This window comes from Canis aureus, chromosome 16 (assembly GCF_053574225.1).
Source record: "Canis aureus isolate CA01 chromosome 16, VMU_Caureus_v.1.0, whole genome shotgun sequence".
In the NCBI taxonomy this organism is placed as follows: Eukaryota; Metazoa; Chordata; class Mammalia; order Carnivora; family Canidae; genus Canis; species Canis aureus.
This window is the reverse complement of record NC_135626.1, coordinates 10,752,186-10,773,055: the sequence shown is the minus strand read 5'-3', so window position 1 is coordinate 10,773,055 and position 20,870 is coordinate 10,752,186. Positions and strand designations below refer to the sequence as shown.

The 20,870-nt window shown below is 57.8% G+C and overlaps 1 protein-coding gene and 1 long non-coding RNA gene across 5 annotated transcripts; one reads left to right on the top strand and one right to left on the bottom strand.

The window, feature by feature from the left end:
* Positions 1-976: 976 nt before the first annotated feature.
* Positions 977-1,999, bottom strand: LOC144285745 (uncharacterized). The gene is made up of 2 exons (XR_013353990.1): positions 1,876-1,999; positions 977-1,619 (listed from the first exon to the last, which is right to left on the bottom strand). It is a non-coding gene; the product is annotated as an uncharacterized LOC144285745 (long non-coding RNA).
* On the top strand, positions 1,778-20,672 carry WDR5 (WD repeat domain 5). Of its 4 annotated transcripts, none has more exons than XR_013353988.1 (16): positions 1,778-1,914; positions 3,317-3,404; positions 5,394-5,579; positions 6,229-6,337; positions 6,632-6,705; positions 7,098-7,187; positions 7,384-7,473; positions 7,670-7,753; positions 11,445-11,500; positions 14,967-15,013; positions 17,359-17,434; positions 18,216-18,249; positions 18,550-18,624; positions 19,152-19,239; positions 19,461-20,170; positions 20,282-20,672. XR_013353988.1 is itself a non-coding variant. In XM_077851277.1 (15 exons), exons 3-15 carry the CDS (start codon positions 5,499-5,501, stop codon positions 20,380-20,382), a joined length of 1,005 nt encoding a protein of 334 aa, XP_077707403.1. In that variant the 5' UTR covers positions 2,555-2,638; positions 3,317-3,404; positions 5,394-5,498; the 3' UTR covers positions 20,383-20,672. The 4 variants fall into 4 exon arrangements, 1 of the variants encoding a protein (XP_077707403.1); XR_013353987.1 differs by lacking the exon at positions 1,778-1,914 and adding an exon at positions 2,548-2,638; XM_077851277.1 differs by lacking the exons at positions 1,778-1,914; positions 19,461-20,170 and adding an exon at positions 2,555-2,638.
* The last annotated feature ends 198 nt before the right edge of the window (positions 20,673-20,870 follow it).

Below are 20,870 nucleotides of genomic sequence, written 5' to 3'. Positions count from 1 at the left end.
ATCCTTCGCTCATCCATCCACCCACCACTGAGTGCACATCGCGTCCGCTGGTGGGGAGTGCACGCTCTACCTGGAGTTGGTACTGATCTCCAGGCCTGTGCCTACTGCCTGTGGGTGCTTGGGCAGCTTCTCAGCCTCTCTGAGACTCGGTTTCCTCACTGTGGAAAGGAATAAAGGCACTCCCTTCAGAGGCTTGCTGTGGAGCTGCAAGGAATAAGACATGTAACAAACTTCCCAGACGGGGGAGCCAGCAGGTGCGCCTCCTCCCCTCCTCCTCTCTGCCATTGCCACCTGCCATGACTGCTGTGACTTGCCTGGCGGAGGGACCTGGGCGAGTGAGGAGGGTGCCCAGACAGGTTCAAACTCTGCTTGATGAGATAGCCTTGAGATATGTTGTCTTTATAAAACTCTTCCTGGAAACAGGTTCATTTACCAAATTAGCTCCCGTTGGCCAAAGCACAGTTAATGTTCTGGAAAAGCAAATCTCCAAAATGTTCTCCCCTTCTCTGTAGCTTTATATCCTCTCTTCCATTTCCAGCTGTGATTTTCTGAGCTCGACCACATTTCGGGAGGGATATAAAAGGATTTAAAACTTCGCCAATGAAACAAATCACCTACTTTTGCTAAATTGTTTTACCTGCTGTGTTTTTTGGTTCTAGTATTTTAGCTATGACTGTAAGGATGAGTTGCAAGAACACAAGAGAGAGAGAAAAAAAAGAACACAAGAGAGGATTTCCTCAGTTTCACTGGAAGGCTCTGTCTCCTGGGGGGAGGGAGGCAAGATCAATTTACTTGGGAACCAGTTTGACCTCTGAGTTCTGGGGTCTGGAACTTTATCCATCTCTGTCTGGAGGGTCAGAGGTATTTTTTGATTTGGGGCTGGGATCTGGGGTGCACAGGTTGGGGGTGGTGCTAGGCTAGAGTGCTGTCAGCAGATTTTGGATTTGGACAAGAGAGCAATGGGAAGCTCTCTCAGTCCTTTTTTAAAAAAGATTTTATTTATTTATTCATGAGAGATACAGAGACACAGGGGGAGGGAGAAGCAGGCTCCATGCAAGGACCCCGACATGGGACTCAATCCTGGACCCCGGGATCACGCCCTGAGCCAAAGGCATCTGCTCAACTGCTGAACCACCCAGGTGTCCCAAGCTCTCTGAGTCTTAAATCAGAGGGTGACAGATCAGAATTGGGAGTTTTGGTTCTGACTATGCTTCAGAAAGGTTTGGCAAAAGCCTGTTGGAAGATAAATCCCCGGGGGCAGGGTTGGAGAGAGATGGATTGCTGAGACACCAAGAGCTGATGGGGGAGTGCCCACATGGGCTCAGATTCCAGCCCAGGTGGCCAGGTGGAGGGTCCTTCTTCATCTTGTGCTGGTTTGTTAACTTCTGTAACAAAGGTGGCCCAAGGTGACTAGGCTCCCAGGAACAGAGATCCACACAGCGCCATGCCAGGGCCAGAGACTTGGCGCCACAGGATGCTCCTTGGGAGTGGCCTGCAGACCAGCAGCCTGTCTCAGCTTGTGTCCTGGACAACCACACACCTTGTTCCCTGGGCATTTCCTTTTTAAATGATGTCCTCTTGTTAGCACAGGTTCCTGCCACATATTTGGTGTTTCCGTCCTTAATTGGGAAATAAGACTGCAGGTGATGCTGCCTGGGATGGGGGTTGGGGCCTGGGAGCTGAAGACTGCCTCCAGGACTGTAAGGCCCGCGTGTCGTTGTCGTGTCCCCCCCTCCCCCCCCCCCCAACGGGATGAGAACACACAGGACTTGGGCCAGAAGGCGGGCTGCAGGCTCTCCGTTTGCACGAGCCCTCTCCTCTGGGGTTCCCCTTCCTCGTGTGTACCCGGCCATGACAAACTGTCCTGGAGCCCACCTTGCAGACAGCAGAGCGGCCTGCGCCTGGTGACTGCCGGTAGGACGGCCCTGCACTGTCCCTGGCCGGGGCTCTCTGCCGGTGGCGGTGGCGGTGGCGGTGGCCGGCAGGCCGCGCAGGAGAGCTGGGGGTGGGGGGGGGGGGGGCGAAGCGCAGGGGAGCCGGCACCCTCAACCTTGCGGGCTCCGGTCCTGGCTTCCGGGGCGGGCATGCGCGGAGACACCAGCGCCGCCGGCTGCGGTGCACACGGGCTGCGGCGGTCAGCGGCGCGCCACGGCGGAGAGGGGCAGCGATCCCCGAGGGAGGGTCTCCCACGAACCCTCGGGCCCTGCCTCCCCTGCACGCCCGGGGGCGAGCCCTGCTGCTTTCTGGAGGCGCCGCTGCAGGCCGCGTTCAGGAGGTGAACTTTCGAGGGGCACACTGGCACTTTCCTGGAGGTATCATCATACTTCCGTTTTTAGAAAGTGCACAAGAAGGACCTGCACCAGCCAACTTTGAGGTTACCCCTTTGCACGCCGTCCCTTTAAGGCGTTGGGCCTGCCCCAGGCCTTGTGCCCCTCGCCGCTCCCCGTAGTGCCCCTCCGAGAGGCCGGCTTTGTGCACTCGCCCCGCCCCGCCGCCGCCCCGCCCCCCGCGCACGCGCACGCGCACTCCCCCCCCCCCCCCCCCCCAGCCGCGCCGCCTCGTCCAGCTCGGCCCGGCTCCCGCCCAGGCGGCGGCGACGCGACGCCCCGAGCGCCCGCCCCGCCGCCGCGGCCGGCAGGTAAGCGGGGCCCGCCGGGCCAGAGACCGCACACGGGGTGCGGGCGGGGGCCGACGCCGGCTGCCCCCCGGCCCGCCCCGCCGCCGCACGTGTTCCGGCGGGCCGGGCCCAGGTCCCGGGTCCCGGGTCCCAGGTCCCAGGTCCCAGGTCCCAGGTCCCGGCCCAGCCCCGCCGGGGCCCTCCCGGTGCCGCGCCCGCGCCCCCACCGCCTCCCTTCCGGTGCCCACCCCGCGGCCCTCGCCCTCGCCCGCGCCCGGGCCCCGCGGCGACCCCTCCGCCTCCTCGCGGCCAGCCCCTCCCGAGCGTCCCCCGCGACCGCGCTGCGGCCCCCCAGCGGCCCGGTGACAGCGCGCGGGCCGGGCCGGGGACCTGCTGCTGCAGCCGGCGCGCGTCTCCCCGAGCTCTCCGCCGCTGCTCCGAAGAAAGAGCCCAGACCCGGCGGCGGGGTCCTGGCCGGGCGCGCGGACCGCGGCGCCCCTCTCTGCGGAAACGCCCCCCGCCGCGCCCTGCTGCTGACCCCCAGCCCGGGCGGCCGGGCCCAGGTGCGGCTCGCCCTCAGCAGCCGGGGACCCCGCTCCGCAGCGCCCCGCGCCGCCTGAGTGTGCTGTGCCACAGCCATTTTGGGTGACGGCAGAGACACTCCCTGTGGCCTTCTCATGCCGCTTTCTGCCCACCCAGGTCCCTTACCCGGCGCTTCGGCACTGGCAGCTGCTGTGCCACACGCTGCCTCCGAGGTCGGCCCGGCCCCCTCCCAGAAGGCAGATAGGTAAGCTGGGCTGGAAGCTCCGCGCGGAACAAACAGGCGGGGAGAGCGGCACACCCCGCCCCCTTGGTCCGGCCACCTGCGGGTCACCGGGTTACCTGCCTGTGGGCCAGTCTCGGGTGGAGTCCGGGGATCTGCATTTTACAAGCAGTGCAGGTGAGCACCCCGGTTTGGGATGGTCAGGCTCACCTGGGTGAAAGGCCTGTGAGGGCCCAGAGGGGTCAGGTGGCGTGTGCTCTGGAGGCCGGTCCCTAAGCAGCTGCCCCGTTGCTTTCCCTGAGCGTCTCGGACAATGCAAGGCTTTCCCTCCTCTTGAATGGAAACTGGGGGCATGGAGTCAAGAAATTGCACATTAATGTTTTGCTAGCCCAAGGGATTGGCAGATTGGATTTGATGGAGCTGGGAGGGGTCGCACACCTCTTCTGTGAGATTAGCTGTGGTATTCTCTAGTCCTCACCTTGAGGGCAGGTAGTTTGCTGGGAGTCACACTCCACCTCCCGGCGGGTCTCAATTTTTATGTTAAAAGGAGCAGCTCTGGGTTCCCTGAGCTGCCCAGGTCACCCCCAGAGGAAGTCTCTTCTGTTCCCACTGCTGTTTCTCCCCCACACCTCTCCTAGCTCTTGCTGATACCTTCTTCAGATACTAGGTTTTGTGAGTCAGTCTTTCCATCTGTCTTCCACAGCTTCCCCCCGCCCCCCACTTGTCCGTCCACCTAGGGCAAGGCAGCACTCGGATTAATTGGCATGACCGGGTTGCACTAAATTTACTCACAAACCAGCTAGTATTTGCTGAGCACCAGCTTTGTGCCAGCATTTTTGTATCTGGGCGTGATTATGTGACCTGCTCCAGGACTTGGCCTTTGGGTGCAGCAGGATCCATCCTTGGGCATAAGCCCAAGTCCTTGCTATATACAGGTAGCCAGTGGGACCACATCTGTGCTCTGCACAAGTATGTTGCATTGTAATTTCCCTTTTGGATAAAGACTTTAAGACGTGGTCTTTTTTTGATGGCTTCCATTTTGCCTTGGTGTGACAAGGAGTCGTGCAAGCTTTCAGTTTTAAGTGCCAAGCTAGAATTTTACACCGTGTACACCATTAGATTAACAGTGGTGCAAGCTTCCAGGGATTGGATGACCAGTGATGTCTGCAAGAACACCATGGTGGTTCCCCCATTTCAGAGTCACCAGGTGTGCTTCTAGGAGACGCATCTAGGATCTGGAATCTGTTCCTGGGCTAGAGCAAATGAGTCGCTTGCTGTACAGCTTGGGTAGCTCCCATTGTCACGCTGAAACCTAATTGAGCTGCGGTCTTTCCCCTCTGCAGCGAGAGCTTGCTTGCAGCCGATCTGTGTACACTTCAGGCTTCAGCAGCAGACAGGGCTGGCTCTGGTTTGCACTTCTCAGCTGTGTCTTGTAGTCGCCTCACGAGGGACAGAGCGCCTTTTGAGCTGCCAGGGTTCTGGAGGCGGCCTTGTGTCTACACCAGACGACAGGGAAGCCCCCCGGGAGATGCAGACCGCTGTGGGGCGGGGGGTGGGGGGTGGGGGGGTGTCTGCTCTTGTATATTTTCAAACGTGGTAGTTAAGCACTGTTGCATCACTTGTGAGGATTTGGACGAGTTCCCAAATTTCTACACCCTGAAGCTCAGTCTCCTGTAATTTGGGTTGGTTTAGGGTTGTTTTTTTTTTTTTTGTTACGTTTCAAGGGCTCTTTGAAGAAAATTGCATTTTGTTTGCCTGGCCTAAGCTGCATTCCTACCAGGAGGATAACAGTAGGGAGCACCCTTGAAGGTGGGGCCTTGGATTACATGGACAAAAGGGGCCTGGGCAGCCTGTCTTAGCATCTGAAGAGTATTTAGTGCAGACTTAGCTCCACAGATAGGTTCCTCATTTTGGAATAGTGTGTCTGCTCAGGGCCCAGCAAGGTGGGTGAAGGTTTTTCACCCTTTTTGCTGGGAATTAATTTTTAAAATATGGCTTGTTTATTGGCCTCAGTCCTCCACTGTAGGTTTCGATTAGCAGACAGCTCTTTGCACTGTGAGTCTTCGCTTGGAGCTGTGAACTCTACCCGCGTCTGCCTGCCTGGTGGGCTTCAGAGCCATGGCAACGGAGGAGAAGAAGCCAGAGACGGAGGCCGCCAGAGCACAGCCCACCCCTTCCTCCTCGGCTACGCAGAGCAAGGCATGTCCCTGAGGGCTTGAGGGGAACTGCCAGGGGCGCCGAGGCCGAGTACTCTTCGGAGATGCTTCTTCCGAGTCTGTTCTCCCTCTCCAGTTAGACACTGTGTTTTTATTTATGGGCCACAGACCTAATCAGTGCTTGTTTACCGTGCTGAGGATCCCCAGACCTGTCCCCCGGAGAAGGGGCTTTATCACAACATAGATCCTTGTTCCTGATCGTAAGATCTCTGCAGCACCCAGAAAGCCTCTCATACAGCATCCCCCTGGTCCACAGTTCTGGTGGCCAGGCAGGTTTGCAAACCCCTTTGCTGGACACCAGGCGGCACATACAGGCCTTTGAGCAAGGCTACAGCCTTCAGGTTTGCTTTGAGGGAGGCTGTGCTTGCCGGACTTGGTGATGCGTGTCGGACGTTGGGGTGGGGTCAGGCCTTGAGGGGCCTCTGTGTTGAGCTGTCCTGGAAGAGCTGGGCACGAAGGTGGGGGCTGCAGGAGAAGCAGGGCTGCCGAGGGGAAATAGCCCAGATTTAAACACGACCAGTTGGAAAGGACTTCCAGAGAGTTCTAGCAGGATTTGGAACTTAGAAGGTGGTTCTGAGTTTGAAGCAAGGTGGTGGTTAATGGTTTGATGACTAGTATTCTCTCTTCAACAGCCTACCCCTGTTAAACCAAACTACGCTCTAAAATTCACCCTGGCTGGCCACACAAAAGCCGTGTCCTCCGTGAAATTCAGCCCGAATGGAGAGTGGCTGGCAAGTTCATGTACGTATCACCAGGGCCTCCGCTCCTGTCAAAGGTAGTCTGTGCTGCCACCAGAAGCCCGGAGCAGGGGGAGGGCTTGCTTTCTGATGCTGCCACTGGGGTGTCGCAGGGGCTGGAGCCCTTTACGTAACACTCTGAGGTGATGTGCTCAGGGGAGAGGGGAAGGGTACTCCGGTGCCGGCTACTTCTTTCCATGGGATTTGCACTGTTTCCAGGGCTCCTGTTGTGGGCAGCCCGGATTTTGCCCTTGGGGTGACTGTACCATCACAGTTATTTTGTCTTTCTTTTTTTCAGCTGCTGATAAGCTCATTAAAATTTGGGGAGCATATGACGGAAAGTTTGAGAAAACCATATCTGGTCACAAGCTGGTAGGTTCATGCCTGCACGTGGAGGTTGCCCACTGGCCGCCTTAGCCCCACTGGTGGGTGGGGCCCATCCCCAGAGCTCAGCAGGTTAAGGTCTAAGCTTTCCCCCGGAGTTTTTTGGATAGTTCTTTGCTTTTTGTCTTTTTTTTTTTTTTTTTTCCTTTTGTCTTTTAAGCAAGTACTTCTGACCTTCCCAGACAAGTTTCTGCCTGACTGCAAGAGAACACACTCTCCTTTGGGGACTGTGCGGTGTTTCGTCTGTGTGGTCAGCAGTAGCTAGAGGGTTTGGGTAGTGGAGTGAGGTGCTTATTTATCTTTGGATGGACGTTCTGACCTTTGCTGGTTAACTGTATTTTGTCCTGTCAAGGCGGTGACCCTGTGTCTTTGCTCCCCAGGGGATATCAGATGTGGCCTGGTCATCAGATTCCAACCTCCTCGTTTCTGCTTCAGATGATAAAACCCTAAAGATCTGGGATGTGAGCTCGGTGAGCTGCTCTGCCCAACCCCCGCCCCGGCAGAGCTTGTGTGCGTGGACAAGGGGCAGGGCGGGAGTCCGAGGGGGGTCTGGGGACCCTGGGTCATGGGGTGGCCCTGCTCTGTGGGGTATGTGCCATTGGGCCGCTGTGGGCTCAGCTTTGAAATAACCACTAGGACTAACAGTCTGACGATACTTGGTTTTAGGGAAAGTGTCTGAAAACCCTGAAGGGGCACAGTAACTACGTCTTCTGCTGTAACTTCAATCCCCAATCCAACCTCATTGTCTCGGGCTCTGTAAGTCTAACCCCCCCTTCCCCTGGGGTGTTGTAGGGGTGTGGGGGTGTGGTACTTTGTAGCCAGAGACTTAGGAGTTGAGCCTGAGTCTTCTCTGCTGGGGGATGGGGGCCGTGGTGGCAGGCCTTGGGTTCCAGAAGACCTGTCCTCTCCCACCTCCCTGTGGAGTGGCCTTAACCTCTTCCTTTGTCTTCAGTTTGACGAAAGCGTGAGGATATGGGACGTGAAAACAGGGAAGTGCCTCAAGACTTTGCCTGCACACTCGGACCCGGTCTCAGCTGTAAGTCCCGCTGAGCTCTGGACACCACATGGCAAGACAGGGTGATGGCCAGAGAGGGGGCACTGGGGACCCCGAGAGAGTTCTCCCTATCCTGGGCCCGTGAAAGGAGAGGCAGGCGAGGGGTTTGGTCCCTGAACCAAATCCTGTGGGACAGGTAGGGCAGCCAGGCCTGGAAGAGGGGCTGTGTGTTGGGAAGTGTGGCCACAGAGAAGTGAATTTGGAGTGGAGTTGGCTTTGATCCTGGGGTGGTGGTGGAATGAGCTGGGGTGAGCTAGCCGAGCGTAAGGGCTGGGGTTGGGGGGGGGGTTGGAGCCCCACGAGCACCCTGTGTGTGCTGTGTCCTGCCTTGTGCACACGCTAGCAGTGTGCAAGATGAGGTACGTAGTTGAAGTATCTGCTGTAATACAAACCCTCCATTTGAAAGTGGCCGAGAGATTTTTTTCTTTGTCAGCAGAGCCTAGACTTGTTTCTTAGCCAAGTTTGCCTTTTTTTGGAAAGGGGAAGGAATCGTGTAAACATTGTGCTTATTTTTACTGAGCAGATGGTCCTTTTCACTTTCTGAAATCGTGTAGGTGAGTGATTTTAAGTATTTTCAGGCAATAAAGGGCTTTTTTGCCCAGCTGAGACCATTCGCAGAGCCCAGATACATGGAGGACATGTATTACGTGTTGGTCGCAGTGGACTGAGGGGCCCTCGCTGCCCAGAGTCCCGGCCAGTGTGGATGGGGCTCATCCTTGGGGGCCCCGAGGAAGGCAGTGTGCTGTGGAGAGGGGGCCTGGCCCACCTGGCGCTCTGCCCTCTGCCGTGGACCCCCAGTCCCAGGAGAGCTGACTTTGAGATGGGCATGGTGGTGAATGTGGGCAGGACCCAGGATGCAAGCTGAGTGAAGGCCAGGAGTCCCAGCAGTGCGAGGTGGTGCGGGGGCTGTGGGTGGGACCCTCAGCCTAAGTGGTAGGGTTTATAGAGTCTTTGTTTTCTGTGGAAGTGAAACGTACTCATTTTTTAAAAAAGACAAACGGATGCAGTGAAGAGAAAGTCACTCTCCTGAGCCCTCCAGGACCCCTGCTGGTAGCCCCCCCCCCCCCCCCCCCCCCCCCCCGGCGCGCCCTGGGTATTCTGATATTTTAAATATGTGCTATCTCCCACCATCTGTCCTGTAAGTGGTGGGGGTGACCACAGCTATTGTGCGTCCCTGTGGGAGGGTTTCTCAGGCATCTGTGGTGTCCATAGACCCCCATGGGCAGTGGGCACTCTGTGCTGGGGCCCTAGCAGGTGCTTGTTCGTAGCTTGCATTTCTCATGGAGGAGTGCGATGAGCATCTTCGTTGGGCCACTTTACCCACCATGTGTTTCTGCGGTGAGCTTTAGGAGGTCATCATCGTGTGAAAGAGGTTCACTTAGTTTCCCAAGTAGATCCATCTGGGAGCGAGAAGCCCCTGGCACCAACTCTGCTGGCTGCCCCGTCCCTTGCTTCCTCCTTCCTGAGTCTGGCCTCATCCTCTCTCGCCCGGACTCCTGCATCAGTTTCCTCTCTGAAATGGCCCTGCTATCTGTCTCATCCCGAGCCTGTTGCTCCAGGCTGCCACCTCTTGGCCTGTGGATTTTCCTTGTATCTTCCTGCTTTGCAGGACCTCACCTGTCTGCCAGGTGTCCCCTCCACAGAGAGCATTGAGTGACTGTCACTTGAGTGTGGATTTGGCGTCCCTGTTGCATTCTGATTTGTTGCCTTTCTCGTGTCTTTGGAGTACAGGGATGTGTGCAGGGTGGCTGTGTTGCCTTTTGGACCTGAGCATGGGTGGGATGGGAGAATCACACTGCATTTGCCAGTGGGGATGTCTGGATATGGTTGGGAACAAGGCAAAGCATGAGGTTGGCATCGTAGCTTTTGGAGACCTGTGTCAACTCCTTAGTGTCGGGTATAATGGGCCTCGATGGAGTATTTTTCAAATCCAAAGAAAGGGATGAACATGGTGGGACAGATTGCAGTGAGTTAAAAAGACCATTATCTTGGGGCTCATGAACGGGTGGTCATGGTTAAGTAGCTGGCCCACAAGCCCATCCTGCCAAAACCACCGTGGGGATAGAAGGACAACTGAAAAGCTTCTCAAGTGTCTCTTGGCCCTAGCGGAGACAGAGAGGCCACCATCCACGTGTGGCACTGTGGCCCTTGAAGTGCTGCAAGCCTAGATGGAGATGCGCTGTGAGCATGAGGTGTGCCATGTGCTCTCGGCCTTTGAAGGTTTGGTGCAGCGGAAAGGAACGTAATGTGCCTCATGGGTGACTTCAGCACCGGTCATGTGTTGGGGTGGTAGGTACCTTAGAGACTTTAGGTTAAATAAACCCAAGTTCATCCCACCCGTTAACTTCCTGCTGCAGCTACGTGAGAAGGTAAAATTGTCCACTGGTTAGGCGGGGGCCCTGAGAGTCTAGACCGCAGCTTCTCTGTGTCCCCTGGCCCAACGACGCCTGCATCCACTAAGAATGTGTCAGCGGTGTGACTCTGGGCCTGGCACTGAGTGTTACGAGCTCTCTGGGGCTCCTGGGCGCATGGCTTTGCTCCCAGAGGCATCCGGCAGTGTCTGGGGACAGCTTGGCTGTTATGGCCACATGCTGCCGGCAGGGTGTGGCCACACGGGCAGCCCCATGACCAGAGAGACAGGGCTAGTGGGGCAGTGGCGCCAGGGTGGAGGTCAATACCCCCACCTCTCTGTGCGGCTTGGTCTCATGTGGAAAACGTGTCGCGGGGAGTGAGACAGTCTCAGAAAGGTGCTATTTGCTGTAAGAAGGCTTATTCTGGATAAAGTCTGCTCAGGACTCAAAAATGGTAGAAGTTGGTGATGGATCCATCTCTTGACATCGTGGCTCCTTTACTCCCCCGGGGATTCTACTGGGAAAGCAGGAAAGAAACACAGATGGCTCAGTGGTGAGACTGGGGCTTGTCAAGTGCGGAGGCGTGTGTGGCCTCAGCGGGTCTGGGGCCTAGGCACTTGGGTGAGCAAGGGTGTGGGGAGCAGAGGCCAGTGGGGCCCCAGGACCAGCACACAGGGAATCACACCCGTCCCGAGGCAGAGTGTTTGGAGGGGCTGGGATGTTGGGTTGGCTCGAGCACCCTGGTGCCTGGGATCTCTGGTCCTTGCAGTGGGCAGGAGGCACATGGAGTGCATTTCTCGGGTGGTCACCCAACAAGTGGGGACTTCTCTCCTGGTTTTTCTTCAGTGTGAGGTCTGGGGAGGTGGTTTGCAGCCCAGTTGCCCTGGTCAGGCTGCCTCCGTGACAGGAGTGGATGCTCGTGCGTGCACGGGTTCTCGAGGCCCAGCCTCCTGTCCCTGGGGCTTGGTTGCCTTGGTTGCATTTGTTTCTTTTCAAAGATAGTTTTGTAGTAAGCGATTTAGCTGCTCGAGATGTGTTTGGGATTGGTTTTCCTTCTGAGTTCAGACATCCGTTGTGAAACGGGCTGTTGCTGGAGATGCCTGGTAAAAACCACTTCATCCGTGCCGCTGGAGCGTCTTTTGGCAGCTGTGGGAAATTAGTAGAATTCGAAGCAAGTGGTGGCTCTGCTGCTTGCTTAGTGCTCAGCAGCACAGCGTGCTTTTGTCGAGGGCACTCGTCAGTAGGAGGGCCGCTTGGGGAGCACGCAGTCTGTATTGACCACTTGGAAGTAAGTGTCTTTTTTCCCTCCACTCTGTTCTCAGGTACATTTTAATCGGGATGGATCCTTGATAGTGTCAAGTAGCTATGATGGTCTCTGGTAAGTCAAGAAACTCACTTCATTTCCTCAGCACACATTTATTAAAAGGCACTGTTGTGGCCTCTGGGGGACTGCAGTGGAAGCGAGGCAGGCAGAGGTCTGTCTCCGTGAGGAGCTTCTGCTGTCGTGGGCTGTGGCTGATGGACAGACACCCAGCACAGCCCCTGCCGTGGGGCTGACTGCAAGGCTGGAGGGGGTGCTCCTGCTCTGGCTCCGGGCTTCCCTCCTTGTGGGTGCTGAAGTGTGCTCCAGACAAGCTGCTGGGTGGACCCGGGACCAGCCAGCCTCCCGTTCTGTGCAGGACGTGGAGCGGAAATCCCACCAAAGAGGTGGGAGGGGGAATGTGGTTTCCTGTGGAATGTCCAGTTTAGCCTGAATGAATAATGTTTATACAGCTTTGAGCTCGTAACCTAAGTGTCGAGGATTCTTCGAGAGGCATGAGGGAAAGCGTGGAAGTAAGTGTTGTAAGTCTGAGGCAGCAGACATCGTGGCGGGAGCACGTGGTGGGAGCCAGGCTGGGTGCGCAGGGCAGCGGCCGCCAGCCGTGTGGGGACCCAAGAAGAGCTTCCCAATGAGAAGGGAGAACGAAAGCATGGCTAGGAATTAGTCTATATTTAGCGAAAAGGAAATAAGAAAGAGGAAAATGGGGCAACATAAATCCTACAGTGAAAACGCCGTGGAAGGACTGATACGAAGGACCGAGACGTGCTGCACTGGGTGTCGTGGTGGCCGGACACTCTCGCGTAGGCTGTCGGGGTTGCATGAGAAACCCTTCTGACTCTTGTTTTCAAGAAATGCTTACAACTGTGTGGTAGTAGAGGTTTGAAACCAAAGGGTGGGTGGACGGCGTCGGTGTCAGGGGGACTGACAAAGCGTCCTCAAGGAGACCCCCGTGGGGCCTGCCGCACACAGCTGGCAGAGAGCCCTGTGTACATGGCCGCCCGGAGTGCCCCGGGGCCTCGGGCCATGAGGACAGTGAGGCTGGATGGGTCACTTTAGACATCACGGGAGAGCGTCTGTGGCCTTGTGGGCCCGAGCAACACCGCAGCTGCGTATTTGTTGCATGTGCAGCGAACATTGTGTCCCTCCAGCCCGGAGCAGTCTCCGGGATACCCATGGATGGGCTTTGAAAGCTTCCTAGAGAAGGAGGAGAAGCAATAGGAAAGTTGAAACGCTGGGTACTTACTGAGGCCAGTGCAGTAGTTAAGGTGGGTGAGAGGAAGGCAGCAGGCTCTGGGGGGGAGGGAAGGGGGGTACTGGGGCACCTTTGGGGAGCTCCCGTTTGCTGGGCTGGCCGAGGAAGGTCTGCCCACGGTTGTGCCCCCCCCCCCCCCGGTGCTGGGCTGGATCCCAGACTTCCCAGGTTGGGGAGCTGTTCGGTTATACCTGCTGGGGCTAGCATGGCTCTCTCCCCATGCTCTGTAGCCAGTCCTGAAAGAAATCCATGACATCAGTGTCAGAATTCCAAAGGAACTGTTTGCCAGCTGAGTCCAGCGGTGCCTCAGAAAATAGTAGTCCACGACCATGTGGGGTTTTTGAATAATGAAAGGGTTGTAATAGCATAATCAATGTCGGGAAGTCTGTGATCTGATTAATCGTGTCAACACATTAAAGGCAGGATCCGTGGGTGGCGCAGCGGTTTAGCGCCTGCCTTTGGCCCAGGGCGCGATCCTGGAGACCCGGGATCGAGTCCCACGTCGGGCTCCCGGTGCAATGGAGCCTGCTTCTCCCTCTGCCTGTGTCTCTGCCTCTCTCTCCCTCTCTCTCTCTCTCTCTGTGACTATCATAAAGACAAAAACAAAAAACAAAAACAAAAACACATTAAGGGCAAACCTTCGTGATGTGTCCTGGGTAGAGGCCAGGCAGGCACCTGCTAGGATCCTGCAACCACCCCCTGACAGAGACTCCAGCAGAGGAGGCCTGTGTGGCAGACTGTTCTGGAAGCTTCCTAGCATTTACGATATGTGGTAACGCACTAAAACCGTTTCAGTTAAATCAGGAGCAAAGCAAGCCATCTGCCTCTTACCCAGCGGTGTTTGGATTTTCTGGTTAATGAGTAAGAAAAGTACAGTGAGCTGTGTGAAGGCAGGAGAGAGCCTTATCTCTTTGTAGATGAGCTGCTTGTTTGTTGAGGGTTTGGAGCCACAAACATGGCCCCTGACCAGCGCAGACTCTAGCCCCACAGAGGCCCCATCCTCAGCCTTGCTGTCTCCCCTTGGCGGGGGGGCGGGGGGCAGACTGAACACCCCTCGTTGTCCCCCCAGGATCTGCAGCACATGGCAGGCTCCAGCACCCTGACTCTGAACTGCCAGGCCCTGCCGCTTACAAAACGCGACTCTTTGGGGGGAGGTGAGGGTCTGGAAACAGACCTTTCTGGGTGCTGGGAGTTGGCAGTTAGCAGATGTGTGGGAGCAGAGGATGGATGGCGGGGAAGTACAGCTAACGGCAGGGGAGGACCGCGGGGAGGAAATGACGGAGTGTGACTAAAGGGACAGGGAGCAGCGAGCCAGGGGGTTGGGATGGGCGTGTGCACGTCCCCTGGTGGGGACCTGTCCCCCTCAGCTGGCAGACCAGGCAGTTCCACGTAGTGGCCCCCATGGCCTTTCCTCGGCGAGATGAAGAGGGCTCTGGAGAGAGCATAGATGAGCTGGTACCGGGAGAATAAAGAGAACCAGCAGGCAGTTGGTGGTGGTGGGGGGGTGCTGTTGCCTGGACCGAGTTGGGGGCGTTAGCTCCCAGGGGAGGGGGCTGGGTGGGGCAGACAGGGCGGAGAGGTGGTGGCTCTAACTCCCAGCAGTCACAGAGTTAGCACGGAAGCGGCCCTGCGGCCAGTGATGTGGAAGACCATCCCGGGCCAGGGCGAACACCAGAGGGGTGGGAAGGGGGCAGAGGACACGAGGAACAGAGTGTCACCCTGTGACCCAGTGCCCCACTGCTGGGCACCCATGCTTGGAGGGGCAGGTGCTAACAAGCATGTTGGCTGCCAAAGTCGTATTCACATGGGCGGGAGTCAGACGCTGGAGCTGGTGCGCCCATTCTGGGCCAGCAGCCCTTCCAGTGTGTTCTCTGGCTCCTGCACCAGAGGGACATCCAGAAAATCTCATATGATGCTCTTTTGGTGGAAAACAAACTCCCGAGCAACCACGTGCTTGGAATGTGTGTGCCAGGAAACAGGTGGGGCTCCTGGGGCCCTAGACATGGCCTTTGTCACCCCTGTCCTGGCGACTGTGCGCCTGTGGTGGAGACAGGAAGGCACTGGGTCCGTGTGACCGTGGCCAGTGTGCTGTGCTCAGGTGCCTGTTGTGGCCCCAGGCGTCAGGGGAGTTGAAGTGGAGCAGTGAGAAAAACTGAGATAGGACTAATCATGCGTTAGTCTCAACATCCATGTTTGCCCAGGAGCCAGAACGCATCGAGCTGCTCATCCTGACTCGCTTTGTAAAAACTTGCTGCTGTTTTTCCGTTGCAGCCGGATCTGGGACACTGCCTCGGGCCAGTGCTTGAAGACGCTGATTGGTGAGTGCCGCAGTTTCCCGGCTGGGTGCTCCTCCCCGCCGCGTGGTGCTGTTCCCGTCCTCTGTCCTACCGGGTGTTTGGGAAGCCTCTTCTCTCTGTCCTGGATCTGCTGCCCTGGGAGGGCTCCTCCTTCCTTACTGACCCATTCCAGCTCCTTCCTGATGACCTCCGGCACCGTGACGTCCCCTCCAGGCTGGGCCCCACGGTGTCTGCATTGGCCCTTGCTGGGGACTTCCTGGCTGTGTCCTCCGAAAGCCCCGTGAGCCCCTCCACCCTCTGCCTGTACGTGGCAGACCCTTGGTGGATCCTTCCTTGAGCAGATGTGATAGAAGCCTGACCCTGAAGTGCGTCCCGCCTGCTGGGGGTGTCATGGACGAGTTTGGGGGAAGGGCACTGGGGTCTCTGCAGACTGCTGGGGTCGGTAGTGGAAAGACAGGCAATGCCGCCAGCAGGTGTATGTGTGGCCAGAGGATGGGTGGTGGGCCCCTGCAGAACCCTGAACCCCTGAGGGTGATGGGGAGGCAGCCCCGGGAGGGCTTTGAGAGCATGCATCACCTCGGGTCAGCCTGGAAGCTCCCTGCAGTTTCAGGTTCAAGTGTGAGATAGGGCAGGTGGTAGAGTTCTGTGCTGCGGGGCAGGAATTGGGTGGTGGGCTGGGAGAGGGAGCTGGCCCACCACTTGCCTGAGAGGTGCCGCCTCCAAAGCTCTGCACCCTTTTCTGGGCTGTTGGGAATGCATGTCGCATTATGCATCAGTTGGGTCACCTGGGGTCTCCATAGCAAAGCACCCCAGGTTGGGCGTCTTAACAGATTTATCACCACCTCCTGGACGCTGGAATCCGAGATCCAGCCTTGGGCAGGCCTGGTTTCTCCTGCGGCCTCTCCTCGACCTTCCTGCCATGTCTCACGTGGTGGTTCTCCTGTGTATGCACCTCTGGTGTCTGGTTCTTTTTCTCTTGTACAGATGCTGGTCAGATCGGATTAGGGTCCCCTGTACCACCCACATTTTAACCGAGTCATCCCTCGCAAGGCCCCACCGTCTGAGGTCCCGGGGTTAGGTCTTCAACATGCGAAGTTTGGGAGGGACACAGTTCAGCCCATGATGGTGGCCTTTGTGCGGTTTTTGCTTCATGTGGCTGCCCTTTTGATGGTGTGACATCACGCTGTGTCCACAGTACCTGCCCCAGGAGGCCTGGGACAGTGCCATCGTTCACACTGCTGAAGCCGCCGGGCGCTTGCTGTGTGTAGAGCTTCGTTGATGCTAACACACGTAGTCCTCACAGCGGGGTGGGAAACAGGCCTGGAGGGGTTCGTTAATGAGCCCAGGCTGGCGGCAAGCAGGTGCAGCATCCACCTGGAGGTCAGGGCGATGCGTAGCCTTGCCCGCAGCCCACTTCTGCCGTCAGGTCTAGGGAGTTAGAACTTTTTGGACTCAGTGATGCTTTGGTCCTGGAGCTTAGGTAAGAGACGCCGGCACTACCCAGCCTTGTCTGAATGACGGGGCCTGCCTTCCTGGTGTGGTCCCGGTGCCCCAAGGAGGGCCCTTGGTGGCCTCATGCCTTCTCATGTGCCTTTGCAGTGTCTGGGACCTGTCGGAGGGAGCAGCGGCCCCCAGCGCGTGGTGGCCAGGTCCCTCGAGGTGGTAATGCAGCGTGCCGCCCTCCCCCGTTCCAGCACCAGGGTTCACAGCCCCAGTTCCGTCCTTCTCACCTGGGGGGAAACGCGCTCCTCCCGATGTGAGGGTCACAGGGCTGTCGTATGGCTGCAAGTGCTGGCCTTGTCCTGGGCGGCCCCGGTGGTGGCTCTTACCTGAATTTCCAGGCCACCCGGGGTGAGCTTTTAGACCCGAGTGTAGAGGCAAGAATGCAGGTATCGTGCCAGCAGGACTGTTTCTAGAGGGAATTGACAGATCTTTGCTCTGATTACAGGCAGCAGGAAACATGAGATAATTCACCTGAGTCCTTTTTTCCTCAATGGCAATGCTTTCTCAGTCCAGTGGGGCGTTTGCAAACTTTGTTTCACATGAGGAAGCTGATCCTGGGTCCTCTTACAAACCCCATGTTGGCAGAAGGCCAGGCACCCCGACTTTGATTTGCTACAGACCCTTAGCTCCTAAAGCCCTTGTGGCAGAGGGGGCGGTCAGGCCCCCGCCAGGGACCCGAGAAACATCGAGGAGAACCGGCCGTTGTGACCGGCACCAGGGACGGGTGAAGGTGGTGGTGTGGGCACCGGTGGCAGTGTCCCCACTCGGATGGCCCCGTGTGGTGATGGGGGCACTCTTCTGTCCTCCCCCGGGCGCAGACCTGGCGCTCCTCCCGTCAGCCTGTCTCTGCGTTTCCCATGCAGATGACGACAACCCTCCTGTATCTTTTGTGAAGTTCTCTCCAAATGGCAAGTACATCCTGGCCGCAACCTTGGACAAGTAAGTGCCACCACCTCCCATGGGGCAGGCCAGGGACATCCATCTCCTACTAGTATTCTAAAGATAAGACATGTCTATACTTGTGGTGGGTTTAGGGTTCCAGGATGCAGCTATTGTGCTGGCAGCGAGGGCCCTGCCTCTGCTGGGGGCTGGGTCTCTGGTCTGAAGGAGTTGGGGTCCGGGTTTCTCTGTGGTGACTGTGTGACCTGGGCAACCCCTCGTCTGCAGGAGTGGGGGGACGGGTGGCCTCTGAGCAGCCTGATTTTCACCCCAACAAACTTGGAGCAGGTTTTGCCCCTTCAGGCAGGCCTTCCAGCCCTGGCTGTCCTGTGTGCACTTTGGGCAGCCCTCTGGGGGCCTGCGCTTGAGCCCCAGGATTGCCGGAGGGCCATGAGGTTGGCGCGCCTCCTCATGAGCGCCCTTCTCCGGAAGAGCAAATTCCAGTCCAGCGAGGAGAGGGGATTGTTTGTGGCCATTGAAACCTGTTCTGGGTGTTTCTGGACCCTCCCCACATCCGTCTTGTAGCAGGAGTGAGCCACTTAGGATTCAGGGAGCACCCAGCAGCCTCTGTTGAGTGGCAGAAATGTGTGGGGTTCTCACGCTCTGCCCTCTGGTGTCCTTAGAGCACCATCCATTCCTGTGCCCACTGCTGGCCGCTTACAGAGGGTGATAGGCTCGGGCCCTGGCTGTGCTCCACCCAGGAGCACTTGGCGGGGGCCATGTGGTGACAGCAGGGACCCCCTGGGAATGCAGGCGACTCACCCCCCTCTCTGCCTTCCAGCACACTGAAGCTCTGGGACTACAGCAAAGGGAAGGTGAGCGCGGGGGCAGGGTCGTGGGGGCTGGGCTGCGGCTTTCCCTGGGGGCAGAGCTGAGCCGGGGTCTGAAACCAGAGAGGCTTGAAGAGCGCTCTTGTCTGGGTTGGCCTGGTGCATGTTCCTCAGACTCTGGATTTTGTAGACCTCAACCGTGTGGCTCTGTACTGTGGGTGCTTAGAGCACTCTCAGAGCGTGGGTTAGTCGGCCGTGAGATGCCTGCACTCCGGACGCCGAGAACTGTCCCGAGTGCAGGGACATCGGGACCCGATGGACGTACTGATACTCCCACCTTTGCAGTGCCTGAAGACATACACCGGCCACAAGAACGAGAAATACTGCATTTTTGCCAATTTCTCAGTCACTGGCGGGAAGGTAAGTTTTTTTCCAGCGAGGGAGCTTCTCGCCCTCCCAGTTGTCCCTCCAGAGAGGTGACCCCATCTTAGGTTGGCGTATATGCCTACGGACGCTCTCTGTGCCCGTGGAACAAAGCTCCAGTGACTCTGGGTCGGACGGCTTCTCCTGTCTGCTCCCGGGCCCGTTCCTCCTGAAGGCAGGGGGTTTGGGGCATGGCGGCAGGTGTGTGAGGGCTCTGTTGCCCCGGGGCTGTGCTTCCGTGTTGCCCCGGGGCTGTGCTTCCCCCCCCCCGCCCCCACAGGCTGGGGCCCCACTCCTGCGCTCGCCCAGGTAGGAGGTGACTCGAGTGGGTGGTGGCATTCGGCAGACAAGGACGTGACCCTGAGAGTGACAATTTGAGAAAACCTTTAGTTCCCAGAGGGCCCCGACGTGGGCGGTGCTGGGGGGTGAGTGCCACCCTGGAGTGGGTGTGGATGTGAGGGGAAGGTGACCCTTGCTCACGAGCAGCTCCGACCTGGGTTTTTCTCACCCGTCTTCTGTTCTAGTGGATTGTGTCTGGTTCAGAGGACAACTTGGTATACATCTGGAACCTGCAGACCAAGGAGATTGTACAGAAATTACAGGGCCACACAGGTGAGCACAGGCATCTAGCTGGCTGCACACCCACATTTACACAGTGATGGTTTCTGGGAAAATAAAAAACAAGATGTTGCATTGTTGTGCTGCCTGCTGCTCTTGTTGCTTGGCCTTTTGGTGGCCTGGGGGATGCCGTTTGTCTCGGGACAGTTGGCAGGTGGCTTTGTCCGAGCTCTTGTCGGGCCAAGGCTGGATCCGGCTTTAACTTCTCTCCACAGCCGTCTTCCTGGCTGCCTGGCTTCAAAGTCCATGCAGGTTCCGTGGCTTCTTGTGTGGATGTGGCCCGTGCATGGGGCAGAGCCATCCGCTCTGGTCTAGAGGCTCTGGTTCCCGCAGGCCTTGCACCCCCCGCCTACACTTGGTGGAGAGTGATCTTCAAATCTGCTGAGCGCTCTACCTTCATCTCTTAAAGCCACGTCCACCCACTGGGGCCATGACCCAGACCTGTGGGTCAGCTGTGATGCGTAACCTGCCCACGTGGCTCAGCACCTAGGGAGCAGCCCCGTGCTTCAGTTGCTTCTGGCCTGCCCACTGCCGTGTGGGCAGGACACTCAGCCTCTTTGAAGCCGCACAGGAAGAGGGAAAGTTCTGGGGTGTGGCCCCAGGTGCCAGCTCACGGGCCCTCCTATCCCTGCTGGAGGTGGGAGGCTTCCTGGTGGAAGTGGGGTGTGCCCGGGCCCTGCAGCAGGGTGGGGCATGGTGGGATCGGGCACGTTGCTCACACAGCGGGACGGGTGCTCCTCTGTACCCTTGGGGCCCGCTGTGCCAGGTGTTGGGCCGGGCTCCACGAGCGCCCTATGCTGCTGGCCTGTGAGCATGTGCTGCTGCCCCCTGGCCGACCCTGGCATTTGTGGATGCCGCTGCGTTAATGCCACCTGCCAGCTGTGCTCCTGCTCAGTGTTCCCGTGTGGTGGCACAGTGCAGGGCTGTGAGTTGGGGGTCCGTGGCGCGGCCCTGGGGCTGGTGGGAGTGTGACCCTGGGACAGCCAAGCAGGTCTCTGCACCAGGGGGCAGACGTTGGCTACGGTCTCTGTTTCAGACGTCGTGATCTCGACAGCCTGCCACCCGACAGAGAACATCATCGCCTCGGCCGCACTGGAGAACGACAAGACCATCAAGCTCTGGAAGAGTGACTGCTAGGCGCTGTGGTCACCGCAGGGGGGACGGTCAAGACGGTGGCCGGGCGGCGGGAGCACAGTGTCTGGAAGGGCACCCCTCAGTCTGGGCCTGGGGGTCGGGAGAGGCCTGGATTAAGCCGCCCCTGAGGACGATGTGGCGGAGGGAGTGTCTACCACCAGAAAGTTCTAGAAGTTGCTGGTGATGTTCTGGCAATCCCTCTCACACTGTCTGGGGAAGTTTCTAGTCTGTATTGTGTTCACACGGAGTCCACACAAATTTTTAATTTTTTATTACAGAAGGGTGAAGTTCAATTTATCATGAGTTGTGTTTTTTTCCCGTAAGTGTTCTGTGCCTCCTTTGGTATCTTAGTGCCCAGTGCCAGCACCGTGAGCCGCCGCCGGGGCCGTCCCGCCTGCCCCCTCGTCTGTTCAGTAGATGCTCTAGTGACGCCATCTGTGGCCACTGGTTCCTGCTGTAGTTGTGCCCAGTGTGTTTCAAAGTCTTTTCTG